The sequence below is a fragment of the Furipterus horrens genome, unplaced genomic scaffold (genome assembly GCF_987537825.1).
Source record: "Furipterus horrens unplaced genomic scaffold, mFurHor1.1.pri manual_scaffold_8, whole genome shotgun sequence".
NCBI classification, from domain to species: domain Eukaryota; kingdom Metazoa; phylum Chordata; class Mammalia; order Chiroptera; family Furipteridae; genus Furipterus; species Furipterus horrens.
In genome coordinates this window covers 19,383,231-19,397,994 of record NW_028327178.1, presented here as the reverse complement: position 1 = coordinate 19,397,994, position 14,764 = coordinate 19,383,231, and the positions used below count along the sequence as shown (strand labels likewise).

At 48.2% G+C, this 14,764-nt stretch overlaps 1 protein-coding gene across 2 annotated transcripts in view; it reads right to left on the bottom strand.

The window, feature by feature from the left end:
* The window catches only part of LOC150002597 (lipoxygenase homology domain-containing protein 1-like), a 147,205-nt gene that overhangs the window by 26,208 nt on the left and 106,233 nt on the right, over positions 1-14,764 (bottom strand). The window contains exons 27-33 of one of the 2 annotated variants that reach the window (XM_090285096.1): positions 14,239-14,355; positions 13,391-13,553; positions 10,364-10,518; positions 4,154-4,363; positions 3,899-4,034; positions 2,325-2,536; positions 1,251-1,436 (exon numbers count right to left, since the gene is read on the bottom strand). In XM_090285096.1, coding sequence (XP_090141222.1) covers positions 1,251-1,436; positions 2,325-2,536; positions 3,899-4,034; positions 4,154-4,363; positions 10,364-10,518; positions 13,391-13,553; positions 14,239-14,355 — 1,179 coding nt within the window. The remainder of the gene's footprint in view (positions 1-1,250; positions 1,437-2,324; positions 2,537-3,898; positions 4,035-4,153; positions 4,364-10,363; positions 10,519-13,390; positions 13,554-14,238; positions 14,356-14,764) is intronic. The other variant, XM_090285097.1, reaches the window with a different exon arrangement.

The following is a 14,764-nucleotide window of genomic DNA, read 5'->3' as shown; positions in this document are numbered from 1 at the left end:
AGCTTCTGCTTTGCAGAACAATGCCCACCGAGCCACACCAGTCAGGACAACCTGTGTTCTTTTACACCATGAATAACAGGGCTGTGGGTCTGGATTTCTGTGGACTAAAGAGCTCAGAGGGTGATACAGCTGCACTGGGTTGGGGGTGTGTGGGTGCTGGTGGGTGGTGCATACCCAGGCACACACATACCCACGTGAATGCTGGGAACTGGGTCAGGACAGAGGTCCCTGGATGAACTATGTGCTAACTCACATACTGTCTGGCCACAGATGGAGATGTCTGGGGAAAGGAGGGAGGCTGTCTATGTGGGAGCATGTTCTATCCTCTGGGTCCCAAGCAAGGGAGAGGGTAGGCACCCACTTTCCTGCCTGTCAAGGTTTTGACAGCCCATAACTCAGCCCTTCCTTCTGTCTCCATAGACAATATGGCAGGGCACACTCAGATGCAGGCTGATTGCTTCTTACCTTTGCGGGACAGCTGCTGACTTGAATCTCATTGATTTGGGTTTAGGAACAGAGGTGAAGGCTAAAGCCTTCTGTTGACCACAACAGCTTTTCAGAGAGAAAGAGAAGTCTGTGGGGTCACATGAACCAGAGGCCTCTAGGCTGCCAACTGGCCATGTTTCCTTGGGCATCAGCACCCAGACATCCTGCCTCCTGCCTAGCACTGACCCGTGAGTTTGTATAACTCATCCCTGGTCATTTAGACAGTTGGAGATGGAGCCAGGATAGGAACACAGAACTCCTGCCTTCCAGCCTTTTCTACTTAAGGGGGGTGTTGTGCAGACAGCTCTCACTGCACTCTGAGACCCAGAGGCTCACAGAATCCCAAATGCCATCTGTCCCTGTCACTGTCCTACTGGTGTCGATGGAGCATACTTGGAGAATAATGACCCTGAGCATCTATGTAGAGCTGTTTCTTTGCAAAGCTCATCTGGATGTTCATGACTGCATATTAGTTAAGATCTTACCTGGAACAGAATGGAAAACATTATCTCCATGTGCTATATGAGAAAACCAAGGCCCAGAGAGGCCAAATGTCTTACCCAAGTGTCATGCAGCAGTGGAACAGAAAAGACTCGAGTCTCCTGTCTCTGAGCAAAGTGCATGTGGCTGGTGCACCAGGCTGCAGCTTCAGCCAATGCCCCAGTGATGAGTTTCCTGCTTCCCTTACATTCATCTCCCTACTGCTCCCCACCACAACTTGCACACTCTTGCCATGCAATGCACACACACAGGCCCCTCTATACCTTCACCCCAATGTTCACCACCGTAGCATCCAGGAGGTCAAAGACGTGGGATGTGAAGCCATCTCCTCGGTCCTTGGCAAGCCAGCAATTGCAGGTCAGGGTGTACTTGGTGCCCTGGGTGGGCACAGTCAAACTCAGCTCCTCCACCAGCCAGCAGCTCTCAGGGGAGGTCCCATCATGGCCCAGCTGTGAGGGGACACATTGGGGCCCTGAGGATCTGGACATGACTGAGAAAGAAGCCGTCCCTGCCCTGCTCAGTGTCCCCTTCCCCATTCTGCAGCCTCCTCCCTCAGTGCTTCCTTCCAAAGTGCTTTGGACTCACTGACCCCAGTCCCTCCCATGAGGGGAAAAGACTTTGCAGATAGAATTAAAGTGTCTAATCAGAAGACTTTGAGTTAATAAAAAGATTACTCTGGGTGGGCCTGACCTAATCAGGTGAGCCTCTCTAAAAGAGGGTCTGGACGTCAGACATGGAAGAAGTCAGACAGATTTGAACCAGAAGACATCTTCTCTTATTGGCCTTGGAGAAACAAACTGCCATGTTTTATAGGGGCTCGCATGGCAGAGAATGTGGGCAGCCTCTGGGAACTGAAGGCCTCAGTCCTACAACCACAAGGAAATAGATTTTGCCAACAACCAGTGAGCTTTGAACGGGATCCCAAGCCTCAGATGAGACTGCAGCCTTGGCAGCATCTTGATTTCAGCCCAGTGGCATTTGGGAGGAGGAGCCAGCTAACTCACCACATCAGGATTCCTGACCCAGGAAAATGAGAGATAACACATCTGTGAGAGCGTTAGTTCCTAAGTTTATGGTCATTGGGTACAGAGCAACAGAAAACTAACACACAAGGCATCCGCATAGGGTGGGGGGGAAACTGGACATGGAGGGGCGGGGGATTCACCTAAGGTGATGACAGAGGCCAGGAGGTCTTCCCCTGCTACCTGCTCTGAGGTGGGGGTCAGGTCAGCTGCTCTGCCCACCCTCTACTCTCCCTCCCTCCTCCACCCCATGTACAAGTTAGCTCCTTCCTTCCCTCGGGGTGGTCACCATCCTAAGGTCCCAGGGGCCAGCACCTCTATCTTCTTGATGATGCCTATATCCAAGCCTCCCACGTAGAACTCCTCCACGGAGCCGCAGCTGAAGCCCTTCTTCTCTCCAGGATAGTCCAGCCAGATGCGGTTACTGACCTCTTCTTCATCCTCCCCAATGAGGATGACGTAGGCCCGGCTCTCAGTGGCTGCATCCTGGTGCATCCCAGTGGTGACTGACACATAGTAGGGAATGACTGCAAGAGATCAGGGGCCAAGCCTCACAACAGGCCAGGTGGACCAGGGCGGGAGCGTAGACTTGGAAACGAGACTTGAGACATCTCACTGCCTCTGAGACAAAGTGCAAAGGAGCTTTCCGGACTGTCAAGTTATCTATGGTGAGTGCCTACTCTCCAGGGAGGAGGAAGTCGGTCACTCCCAAGCGAAGATCAAAGAGAGTGTCCTTGTCACATAAAAACTGAGCTGCACCTACTGTGCCCATGTGAAAAGGGATAAGACAAGAACCTTTCCCCACGTACAGGGGAAGCCTGAAAGGTTTACTATGTCAGCAAAAATGAGGTTGGCAAAACCAAGGTCTCACAGAAAATAGGAATTTAGGGAAGATTAATAGAAGAGTATTATATATGTAACGTGGTAAATGAAAATTACAGAAACCATCCATTTCTATCCATTAAACCAAACTAATCAGCATAGAAACTCGCTTAGGTAATGGCACAGAATTCTAGTTGCCCATCCAGTATTTGTTTCCCTTGCAGCTGGGGGTGGCGGGGTCATGGTACATAAGCAGATGTGGTTGAGAACATTGCTTTTAAAGAATCTGACTCAACAGGGAGGAGCCCCTTTTGTCCCTTACCCTTCCATTAATTTTCTTGGGGCATGAATGTGATGGCTGGAGCTCCAGCAGTCATCTTGGCAACAGGAGTGACTTTTAGGCTGCAAGCCTCTTGTGAGGTTGCCAAAGTAGTTAAATTGAAAGAGCCTAGGCCCCTGACTTCACTGGAGCTGCTATATCAGTAACAACTGCCTACTTTTGAACTTCTATGTGAGAGAAAAGTAAAATCCCTCAATCATTTAAGTCACTATCTTGAGGTCTCTGTCACTTGCAGTTAACCAATGGATACAAGTTTGGAAACCCTTCTTCTGGCCCATCTTCCTCAATAGCTTGGAAGGCACTGCCCTGGTGTAGTGGGTTATAGGTTATGCAATATGCATCTCTTTGAAAAGTTTCCAAACTAGACCTTCTTGGCTGGAATTACCTGCACTTTTTTCTGTACCTGCCTGTGGCCTGGCTCTGAGCAAAGCCCATCTGGTAGGTATACCAGGCTAATCCCTGCCTTCTCTCCTCTCAGGGTTGTTGTGAGGATGGAAATGGGACATACGTGTGAAAACTGTGTGTAAATTTTAAGACATTAGATAGACACCCTCATCAGCGAGGTCACCTTCATCACCAAGTCTGGGCACAGCTTGGTGTTGTCTTGTGGAGCTTGATCTTGTAGTAAGTCAGATCATGGTGGGGCTAACGCATGGCCTGCCCAAGAATATCTTAAACACATTGCCATGTGTGTGTTCCTCCTCTGACGAGTCCCTGCTTGGCTTACCCCGGCCATCCTGGACGTAATTGGCCATGGGCCCCTTCTTTGTGCTGATGTCGACACCGGCCATCTTGGACCACATGGTGAACTCCCAGAAGTCCGCAGGGCTGCTGCAGTTACTGCTCCGGTCCCCAGTGTACTTCTGTTGGGAAGAGTGCAACCCAGACCCATTACACCTCCAGCACCGTCTGCCTTCAGGTTGAGGATGATGACGGGCCATGGCTGAGCCCAGCCGCCTACCCCCGGCTGCCTTTCACGCACCTTCTCATAAAAGAGCCTCTCAACTCGCCCGTCCTCCTTCTTCGGGGATAGCCAGCGCCCACACATGAAAAGGAACTCATCTTCTTTGGTGTCATTCCAGATCTCCACTTTCTCCACATACCAGTCAGCATACCACTTGCTATTGTCATGGCGGAGCTTAATCTTATAGATCATGCCCAGGTCGGCGGCCTCAATGATAAAGGTGTCAACCTTGGGAGTTCAGATGTGGGGACTTGGGTGAGAGTGCTCCCCATTTCCTCCCACTCCAACCCCATCCATCTAGTACCTTCCATACCCTCAACTGTTGAGCTAGACAGACCCTCCCAGCTGGGGAGCCCTCTAGGCTCTAACCAGAGCGCTTGGTATGCCAAGGCCTCACTGGCACAATGGCCCTGTTTGCACTCTAGTTCCTTTGAGAAAATCCCTGTGGATGTTTGGAAGACAGACTCTGATGAGCTGCATGGGGGTGGGACAGATGAGGGTGCTCTGCCCTGTTCTGGGAACTGATGTCCTGGTTATGTTGAGTATCAGCATGAGTTCAGGTTGGAGGCTGGAAGGTGATTGCTGAGGAAGAGGCAGAATCCTTCTGAATGATGGGAGGAATGTGAAGTTTTCATGGGGAAGCAGGTAGGCCATTGGAGGGGCCAGCCATCTGGGCTGTAGTCTCTGCTGGAGGCAAAGCTGAGGAGAGTAGGGGGACAACATCTGGGTTCAGGATGGTTTTGTGTGGGGTGTGACATAAAGCCCCCCTCTGCGCTCTGATTATACCTTCAGCAAAGTGACATTACACTCTTGGGTAATTGGATTCTTTGAGGATTGTTCAGTGAGATGTGGAGTTCAAGGCCTTGAGTGAAGCACAGTCAAAACACATGTTGAATGTGGCAGGTAGTAGCCTGGGGCAGAGGAGGAGGGACAGGTAACCTTGAGTGACACCTACTTTTCTTCTGAAAGATCAGCTAAATCACTGTACTGAGCAGTGGGACTCCAGAGATAAATACTGTGGGAAGTCCTCTGCTCCTCCCTGGGACAGCCCAGATGGTGGAAGTAGCCACCTGTGGTAGGACTAGAGGCAGGGCTGGGAAGAGTCTCCAAGTGGTGGCATTAAGCTGAAGATGAGGGGCTTGGCCTTCCAGGCAGCCAGGACAGGTCAGTCTGTGGACTGAGAAATCTGCAAGAGAATGGTGCATGGCTGAGGGCAGGTGTGGACTTATGCAGGGTTAGGGGCACTGGCAAGTGACAGAGTTTATTAGAGCAAAAATGGGCACACCTAATGACACAGGGATTGCACTTCCTTGCATCTGTTCTGGGGGGACACCTTCATATGTGAGCAAGGCTGTCTGATGCAGGACAATTTTTACAGTGGAACATTGGGAGCCAATAGGTGTTCAGCGCCTGGGGAAGTGTCATGTGTGGGATGTTATGTGTGTGGTGGTTACAAAGAATGAGCCAGCTCTACATATGTTTGACTATCCTGACACAGAATATTTCTAAGATGTCCCATTGCATGCCAAAGGCAAGCCGAAGAAGCATTCATATAGCATGATGCCTTTTATGTAAAAAGTTAAAACAGCAGAACAGCATTATAAAATTTTTATAGGCACATATTCATGGGTCCAGAGAAAAGCCTTGGGAGGATTTGGAGATAGGAGGGAATGTGGGGCATTTTGGAAACTGGGGCCCAGGGGTCTGAAAGGGGCATTCCACACAAACTAGAGGGGCTGGGAGTCATGAAGGTCTGTGAATCCCATGGAGGGCTAGGCCAGACCTGGGTTGGGTGGGGAGCCCCTGATGGTTGAAGTGAGAGAGGGACTCTGTCAGCTTTAAATGGCTTAACTGGGAAAGCCCAGAGAATGCGTTTGATTTCAGGGGCTTGGGGCAGGGAGTCAGGCTATTCCAATAAGTTTGGTGAGGTAAAAAAGGGCTGAATGGAGACAGAGTTGACAAGGCTAATCTGAAATTTAGAAAGGAGAATCTTTAAGATGTGGTGTTTGATTGAATGTGGGTGGGGAGGGGGTGCGGAGAGACGAGGGGTGTCAAAAGCGACTCCTGGATTCTGCAGCAAGTGATTAGAGAAATGGAAGCTTTTACAAGGTCTGCAGTGAACTTAAAGTCACATAAATCCTCAGTGACTGAGCCAGCAGTAGTAGCTCCAGCTCCCCTGATGGGACATTAAACTGGAGGAGAGGAAGAGAAAGAATTGGACAGAATTCAGCAAAGATTTTTGTTGTGATATCACAATTGCTAAGAGAGAAAATCTGACTACACACAGAGGAGAATGGATTCATTATCTTTGTGTATATTTTTATTTATTCACTCAATAAATATTCATTATACCTACTCTGTCCCAAGCTCTGTGTATAAAGATGCAAACAAAAATATACCTACCAGCCGTGTGCCATACATGACTATTTTACAAGCATTTACTAGGCTTTGGCTCCAGGTGATCATGTAGGCAGGAAAAGGTGTGCTCTCCCGAGCCTTGCCAACACCCAGCATTAACAAAGTACTAACTTCATGCCAGGCAGACTCTAGGCCCTTCACATGCTTTAATTAAGTTAATTTATTTTATGGGAAAGGAAACTGAGGCAGGAAGATGCTAAGTAACTTGCCCAAGATCACACAGTCAGCATCAGGGCCAGGATCTGAAGTCAGGTGATTTGGCCTCAGCCACGGGTCTAGGCACCTGACTACTGCTTGGTGCTGCCATATTCCATACGTGAATGAGCCTGGTAGTCCTATCTTTACTATAGAATCAGGGACACCAAATGAGTCACTCGAACCCTTCAGCAGTCCATTTTTTCCAAAATGGACTAACTACCTTATAAGTGCAAGGAAAATTTTAACTGTGTGTGTGTGTGCAGGTGTGTGAGTGAGTATATGTGCTCTTACATGTGTCTTAACCTGTTTTTCTGCCCACTGTTCTAAGTACCTATTATTCCCACTTCAGAAGCAGTAACAAGAGCTAAAGGGAAATGGTTCACATCTGGATGATGGAGCAAATGAAAGGGACCCTTGAGGCCTGACTCCCCTGGGACCATGTGGTCAGGGTGGGGCTCCTTCCAGGTGGACTGGCTCATGGGGTCACCAGCCAGCTGCAGACCTATTTAGATGACACTTGCTCTCCTTGTCCCAGAGCTAACTTTCTCCTCGCCTGCAGCAACTGTTTCAGCACCAAACATCATGCTTGGCTGAGGGTCAGGCTGAAGGAGGCCCAGATAAACTCCCACTGGTTGATGCACAAATCCTCATATGCTCATGGCCCCAGGCAAGACCATGGGTTGCGTTAGGAGCCAATCACTTGCTCTGATCACCATGTGGCTACAGCCTGGCCTGTGGGTGTTCCCAGCAGATTTAGGTGGATGGAGAAATGGAAAGAAGCTGAGGAGAAAGTGAAGGAGTTAAGGTAGAAAGGCCAAAAAAGAGAGAGGAGCTGGACTTCTGGTCAAGATGAAGGCATAGGTAGACACACTCCAACTCCTTGCGCAACCATAAGAGGGATCACAATTAACCTCAAAACAAAAAACACCCAGAACTGCCAGAAAATTGAACTGCATGGGAGTCCAACAACCAAGGATTTAAAGAAGCCATATTCATCCAGATGGGTAGGAGGGGAAGAGGACAGGAGCTGGGATAGAGAGGATGTGATGAGACAGTGCCTGAGGCCCAGGGCAGTGGTTGGCAGAATGGGTGGACCCACATTCACATGAGGCAGATAAAAATCGGGAGGGATACCTTGGGAGTCAGAAATCCTAGCTCAAGGCCAGACCACTCAGCCCAGGGTTCCAGTTCTGGGAAAATAAATGCTCATAACTTCTGGCTGTAAAACACAAATGGGAGTTGGGGTGACAGAAGAAACTGCTAGTCTCTTAGGAGAGTCCATTTAAAGGGCCTCGCACAGTCCTAGAATTGATACAAACCCACCCACTCCAGGAACCACCACCAGGGCAACAGCTAGAAAGGTGTCAGTCATATATGGGAAGTGGGTGAAGGTACTGGAAATGGGATGAGTGCCGAGCAAGCCTCCAGTAGCCAGACAGTGACATTGTCCTCTCTCTGACCCCTCCCCCACATGCAGAGCCACAAAGCAGTGAAGCAGGTTGCCTCTTCCTGGAGAATGCTTAGGCTCTGCTCCATACAACTTAACTGGTACACTAAGACAGAGAGAAAAGCAGCTCTACCTAATACACAGAAAACCACAGAGGAGGCTGCCAAATTGAGGAAACAAAGAAATACGGCCCAAATGAAAGGACAGGTCAAAACCACAGAAAAAGAACTAAACAAAATGAAGATAACCAACCTATCAGATGTAGAGTTCAAAACATGGGTGATAAGGATGCTCAGAGAACTCACTGAGTATGGCAAAAGCATAAAGGAAGAAATGAAGGCTACACTAAGTGAAAAAAAGAAAAATCCACAGGGAACCAACAGCGAAGAGAAGGAAGCCGGGGTTCAAATCAACTATTTGGAACATAAGGAAGAAATAAGCATTCATCCAGAACAGAATGAAAAAGCAAGAATTTTTTTAAAAACCAGGAGAGAATAAGAAGACTCTGGGACATCTCCAAAAGTGCCAACGTCCATATCATAGGGATGCCAGAAGGAGAAGAGAAAGAGCAAGAAATGGAAAACATATGTGAAAAAAATAATGAAAGAAAACTTCCCTAATTTGGCAAAGGAAATACATACAAGTCCAGGAAACACACAGAGCCCAAACAAGTTGGACCCAAAGAGGACCACACAAAGACACATCATCATTAAAATGCCAAAGGTGAAAGATAAAGAGATAAACTTAAAAGCAGCAAGAGAAAAGCAGAGAGTTACCTACAAAGGAATACCCATAAAACTGTCAGCCGATTTCTCAAAAGAAACTTTGTAGGCAAGAAGGAACTGGCAAGAAGTATTCAGTGATGAAAAGCAAGGACCTACAACCAAGATTACTCTCTCCAGCAAAACTATCATTTAAAATGGAAGGGCTGATAAAGTGCTTCCCAGACAAGGTAAAGCTAAAGGAGTTCATCATCACCAACCCCTTATTATATGAAATACTAAAGGGACTTACTTAAGAAAAGGAAGAAGATCAAAACTATGAACATTAAAATGACAATAAATGCACAACAATCAACAACTGAATCTAAAAAACAAAAACAAACTAAGTAAACAGCTAGAACAGGAACAGAATCATAGATATGGAGATCATTTGAAGGAATGGAGGGAAAGGTACAGAGATTAAGAAACATAATTGGTAGGTACAAAATAGACAGGGGGATGTTAAGAGAGGTATAGGAAATGGAGAAGCCAAGGAACTTATACGCACAACCCACGGACACAAACTAAGGGAGTATTTATTGCTGGAGGGAAGAGGGTACAGGCAGAGGGGGACAAAGGTATAAAATTTGGGACAACTGTAATAGCATAATCAATAAAATGTACTTTTAAAATAAAGAGAGAGAGAGAGAGGGAGAGGGGGGAGCAGGGCTGGGACACATAGCTGAGCTGGGGAAAGGGATGTGTGGACAAATTTCTTCCTTTTTGTAAAACCACAGAATTTCAGAGCTGGTAGAGCCTTAGATACCATCAGACTGCATGGTTTTCAAACCTTTCTTTAGCCACAGAGCACTTTGCTTAATAGAGGGCTTGCTTGGCACCCTAGTAGGCAGGCCAGGTCAAATGGATCCACATGTAGGGCGAGTAGGTGCCCATCAGCTCCTCCCACCCCTCATTGTTCCCAAGGACTCTGCACAACACACTTAAGCTGACTCATGTCAGACCCATCATCTTACATATGAGGACAGTGAGAAATTCAACCAGATGAGGAGTTGATGGCAGAACCAGACTGCAGGGCCCCCAGCCCCCAGTTCAAGCCTCTGTGGGTGCAGCCTCATTACTCTGGAATGTGCGCCCGCACACTCACAACCCACCCACAGTGGGCTGGATTTTCTGAAGACAACTGAGTCCCTTACAGCCAGCAACCCAGGGCTCAAAGAAGGCTCTTGCTTGCTTGAGCCCCACCCACACCCCACATGCAGAACCCAGATCTGAGAGAGGGGACCAGCCCTCTGCAGGGGAAGGGCAAGAGTGAATGCCTACCTGAGGGTGCATGACAACCCACAAATTTCCCAGACAGTCGTGGGAACCAAGAAGAGCTGGCTCCCAGATATCTGGTCCCAGGAAGGAAAAGAAAAGGGGCTCAATTCCGTGTGCTCCTCTTACCATTCCTCTCTCAAACTTGTTGGTGCGATTCTCCGACTTGCCGAGGTACCGCTCCCCAGTATCTCCCAGGTCTCCATAGATGGTGATGTAGACGTTTGCATCTGTTCCTGACCCAGGAATATTTCCTGTAAAGATCTGCACCGAGTACAGCATAACTGGGCGGGCAGTTTGACAGACAGACAGAGAGACAAAGGGAAGAAAAGGATGACATAGCTTTAGATTTCGGGGAACTGGATTTGTAGGAGGTGTTAGGCCTCTGGCTCAGGAAGGAGGAGTTAGGGTTTTCTTATTATTTGCACAATTACTCACATTCTGCTACAGTTCCATGTGGGTTCACCTGTGGGAAGCTTGTCCATCTGATCTGGACACAGGAGGCCTCTAAGACCCAAAGGATGGAGGCTTCTCCCAGAGTCCCTCAAACCATTCACCCACCCAGCTATCTATGGCTTCCAGGGGAAGGACTCAGGAAACTGCCTGACCAGGGTGCACTTTGTAGTCACTAGCTGCAGGATCCTGATAAGACCCTAGAAAGGAGATCCCCTTCTTGCAGGGACTGAGATGGACTTTCTTACCAACCCTGCAAGTGGGTTCAGAACCGCATTACATTAAATTTAGAAAAGTAAGGTGATGTGAATTGCTCATACCCCTGGTTATGGAACACATTCATGCCCACACGTGGTTCCTGTTATTTTCTTTATTTTCCCTTGGATCCCACAGCATTATCCTTCCCTGCTCTCCTGCCTCTCCGGATGCTCCTTCTTGAGCAGCATTATGGGTTCCTGATCTTTTGCGCACCCCCACCCCCACCCCATGCCTGGTTCTGTTCACTTCCTGAAGCTCTTGCCCTGCAAGTCCTGGGTGTTGACTTCCCTGAGGTCCCTGAGTCTGTATCTCCAACCCAGCGCCATCCTGTGCTCTGGATCCACTCCTCTGTCACCTAGGGGATCTGTCTGCCTAGACTAGACCAGTCACAAGTTCACACCCAGACCTGTGATCCACCCCTCCCTCCCCCGCTTTTCCAAATCTCCCCACCCATCCTCCCTGGCCCCATAGCCCCTCCCAGCCTCTGCTCTCCTGACCTCACAGGTGCACCATGAGAATTGCTAGAAGTGCTCTTGGAGCCTGGTCCCCTCAAGGGCAAGAGCCAGGACTAGTCACACTGTCCCCTCCCCCACGCCCACCTCAGTCAGCTCAGTGTAGAATCTGGTCGGCATTTCACGTGTTGCATTACAAAATAAAATCTTCTCTTCGGTGCTTAAAATTCAACATTACCCAAGCCTGTCTGGCTAATACTGACAAGAGTAATGGGAATTTTGTCACTTTGAGACCTAACAGTTGACTCTCCTCCCCTTCCCCAACACCAACTGTTCTTCTATTTCCCGGCTGTGCATTCAGTCCTGCTTCACACCCCGGCAGGACATTTTCTAGGAGCCCTTGTCCCAGAGCGAGGTGCCATGTCACTAGGAACTGTCATTGAATGGCCTTCCTGTTCCTCTTCTTCCACCCCCACCGCTCTCGCAGTCTTTTAGGAATGAGGAAAACTGATTTAGCTGCTGGGTGTGGAGCAATGCGGCGGTGCAGTCAAATACGGTTATTTCTGGATCCTCCCCGCTCCCCACCCCACCCAGGCCGAGCAGCTCTCAGTGAAAGATGTTTCCCTAGAAACATGACCAAGCACAGAGTAGGTTTGTGGCATGTTGTTAATACAGAGCAGCTCAAGGGTGCTTCTGGGACAGTTCTCTAGTCCATCCTGTCGGATCCAAGTACAAAAGGGAATTATCTCCCAATTTAGTAACGAAGAAAATGCAGACAACAAGATATGAATAGGGAAAGGCAGTTTGTTGAGGCAACACTTGTTTTTATCTCTAAGCAGTGGCAACACAGATTAAAGGAAATGTTAGAGCTATTTTATATCCTCCTGGCTCCTCCATATGTGGTCTGGAATCTTGGGTCTTACACCCGTTTTTTGTTTGTTTGTTTGTTTGTTTTTGTTTTTCCAAAAAGGCAGTGCGGTAAATATAAGCTGGATTTCCAAGGTTTCAGAGCATCTCTAATCTTTTATCAAAGTTAAAATACAAGAGTATTCTTTTGTATGTCATTTGTGGTAGAAAGTCTGTTTTTTGCAGGTGAATTTTACCTTTGACATAGTTAAAGCTTATGCACAGCTGACCAGCTGGGGAATAACATGGAGGTGGACATGGACCATGGCATTGCTGGTCAAAACAGAGGTGTGATTCCATCCATGTGCTCCAGGAATAATGCATGTATGTGCATGTGTGTGTCTGTATGGGCTCACTCACTCTCACACAGCATAGAAACAAAGGAGAAGAGAAGGCTGAGGGCTGAGCTTGGAGCAATGCCACTTCGCATGAGAAAGGAAAACAGCATTCAGTGGGCTAATCAGAGAGGTAGGACGAGAACCAGAAAATGGTGGTACAACAGCAAAGGAAGTACAGAGTGTGTGGTCAGCTGGTGCAAATCCTGCAGAGAAAACCACGGCAATAAGGAACAGGCAAAGTTAACTGGGCACAAGCAGAAAAGAAACCTGTGACTTTGGACACTCTGAAGCTGTACCCAGACCCTGAGGACAAATATACAACGACTCCAGTCACAGATTAATCCAAGATGCTTGGGGATCCATCCTTGGTTGAAAACTCCTGGATCCAGAAAGAGTAGAGAGGACCAGCCCCACAGAATGCAGCCTAATAAACCAAGAGAGAGAAGAGAACTGGGACAGGATAATCCAGGCACAGGAGAACTCATCTCTGGATGTGTCATCCCACTGTTAGACCAGGAAAGGATTTGAGTACAAACTTTGCTTTGAAACAGCCGACACTTTGACGAATAGCCCTGCCATTTATTAGCTGTGTTAACTTTGGCAGGTTATGTAACCTCTGTGAGCCTCAGTTACCCCCTTCATGGAATGCAGATAAGAATAGACTCTTCATCCTGGGTGCAAAGGCTCTGCTGGACACAGGGCAGGTGCCCCTACCTGGGAGCTGATGAGGACAATTGCACTACACTTACTGTCCAGTGGCGCCTCCACTTCCTTGTAGATTTGCCTTAAGGATCCATCTTTCATGTGTTTCACAGTGAAGATATCAAAAGGGACTAGTTCTCGAATGGTCTTCTTGTCATCCTCTGAGGTGGCAAGCCATCGATCACAAGCAAATGTCACTGTCTCTGTACCCTGGGGTAAGGAGGCAAGAGAAAAATTATCCCTTAATGTGGAAACTGCCAACTTTAGTGTTTAATCAGCATGGCACCACTCATGGGGATCAAGGACAAGAGTCATGGAGCCCCATGAATGATGCAAAAGCCACAGTCCTGCCTGCCCCCAATCCTAGCAGATCAAGTCTTACTTGAAGCTTACACAACCACATCAGGGGTTGGTTCTTGAAGGCCAGGTTTCCTGGAGTCACATAAAAATAGACAAACAAATATACCCCGTTCTGGAGACTCAGATTGAAAGAGTAAGGGGAGGAAGTCCGTATTTTTAAATTTCTCCCAAGTCACTTGTATCCACAGCCTTGACTGAAAGCTTCCCCCTGTGATTAGAATTCTGTAATTTCAGAATGTTTTCCAAATTTAGGTGGATTCCTTCCTGTGGGTTGACCTTGAGTAGCAGAAAGGGCATGTTTAGTCACTCACTAGTAGTATGGCCTTGGGGTGGGGAGCAGAGACATGGCTGCCCAGACCCTCTTCTTTCACCCCTAAACCAAGTTCTGAAAGATACCGCATTCTGAGTGAACTGGGCCAATTTTTCTGAGAAGTTATATCTTAATAAGGCTGCAGGTTCTTATAATGAATCTGCCTTGAATCTCTTCTGGAAAGGGGCATAAGAAAGAGCAGATCAGGTTCAATCAGAAACTCACATCTTTATTTGGGAGGAGCCTGCGGATTTCCACGTAGGAGCAGTGCCACCCAGGGTTTATGCCCGTATTATCATGGCCAAGCCGGATTTTTTCAATGACTTCTCCCACGTCTTCTAACTTTGGAAAGGAGAAAATGCACCAGATGTTGGCCGACAGGTCCAGGAGAGTACAGCCTGAGCAAAAACCTGCCTCCCTGGGGCATCACCCTTGAGTCCTTTTGAACTTCCAGCGGTCACTTTCTCCCAGTACATCCCCATTGTCCAGCCAAGCCAGCCCCCACTCTCCCCTGCACATGCCATGCTCATGCTTCCCTTCCTCTCTCCCCACTTCAAATCAGCCTGGTCTCAGTACAGTCACATCAGTTCAGTCAAACTCTAGGTGGCTGTCCCCTCTCCATGGTGAAGCCCATCTCTCTGCCTCTCATTACTTACCTGTAGCAGCCTGTTTCCTGCTGAGAACTTGACTTGGCTATCAGAGGATGAGTTCTGGTTCTTCCCATGCCCTGTCTTTCCAGCCTGACTTTCTC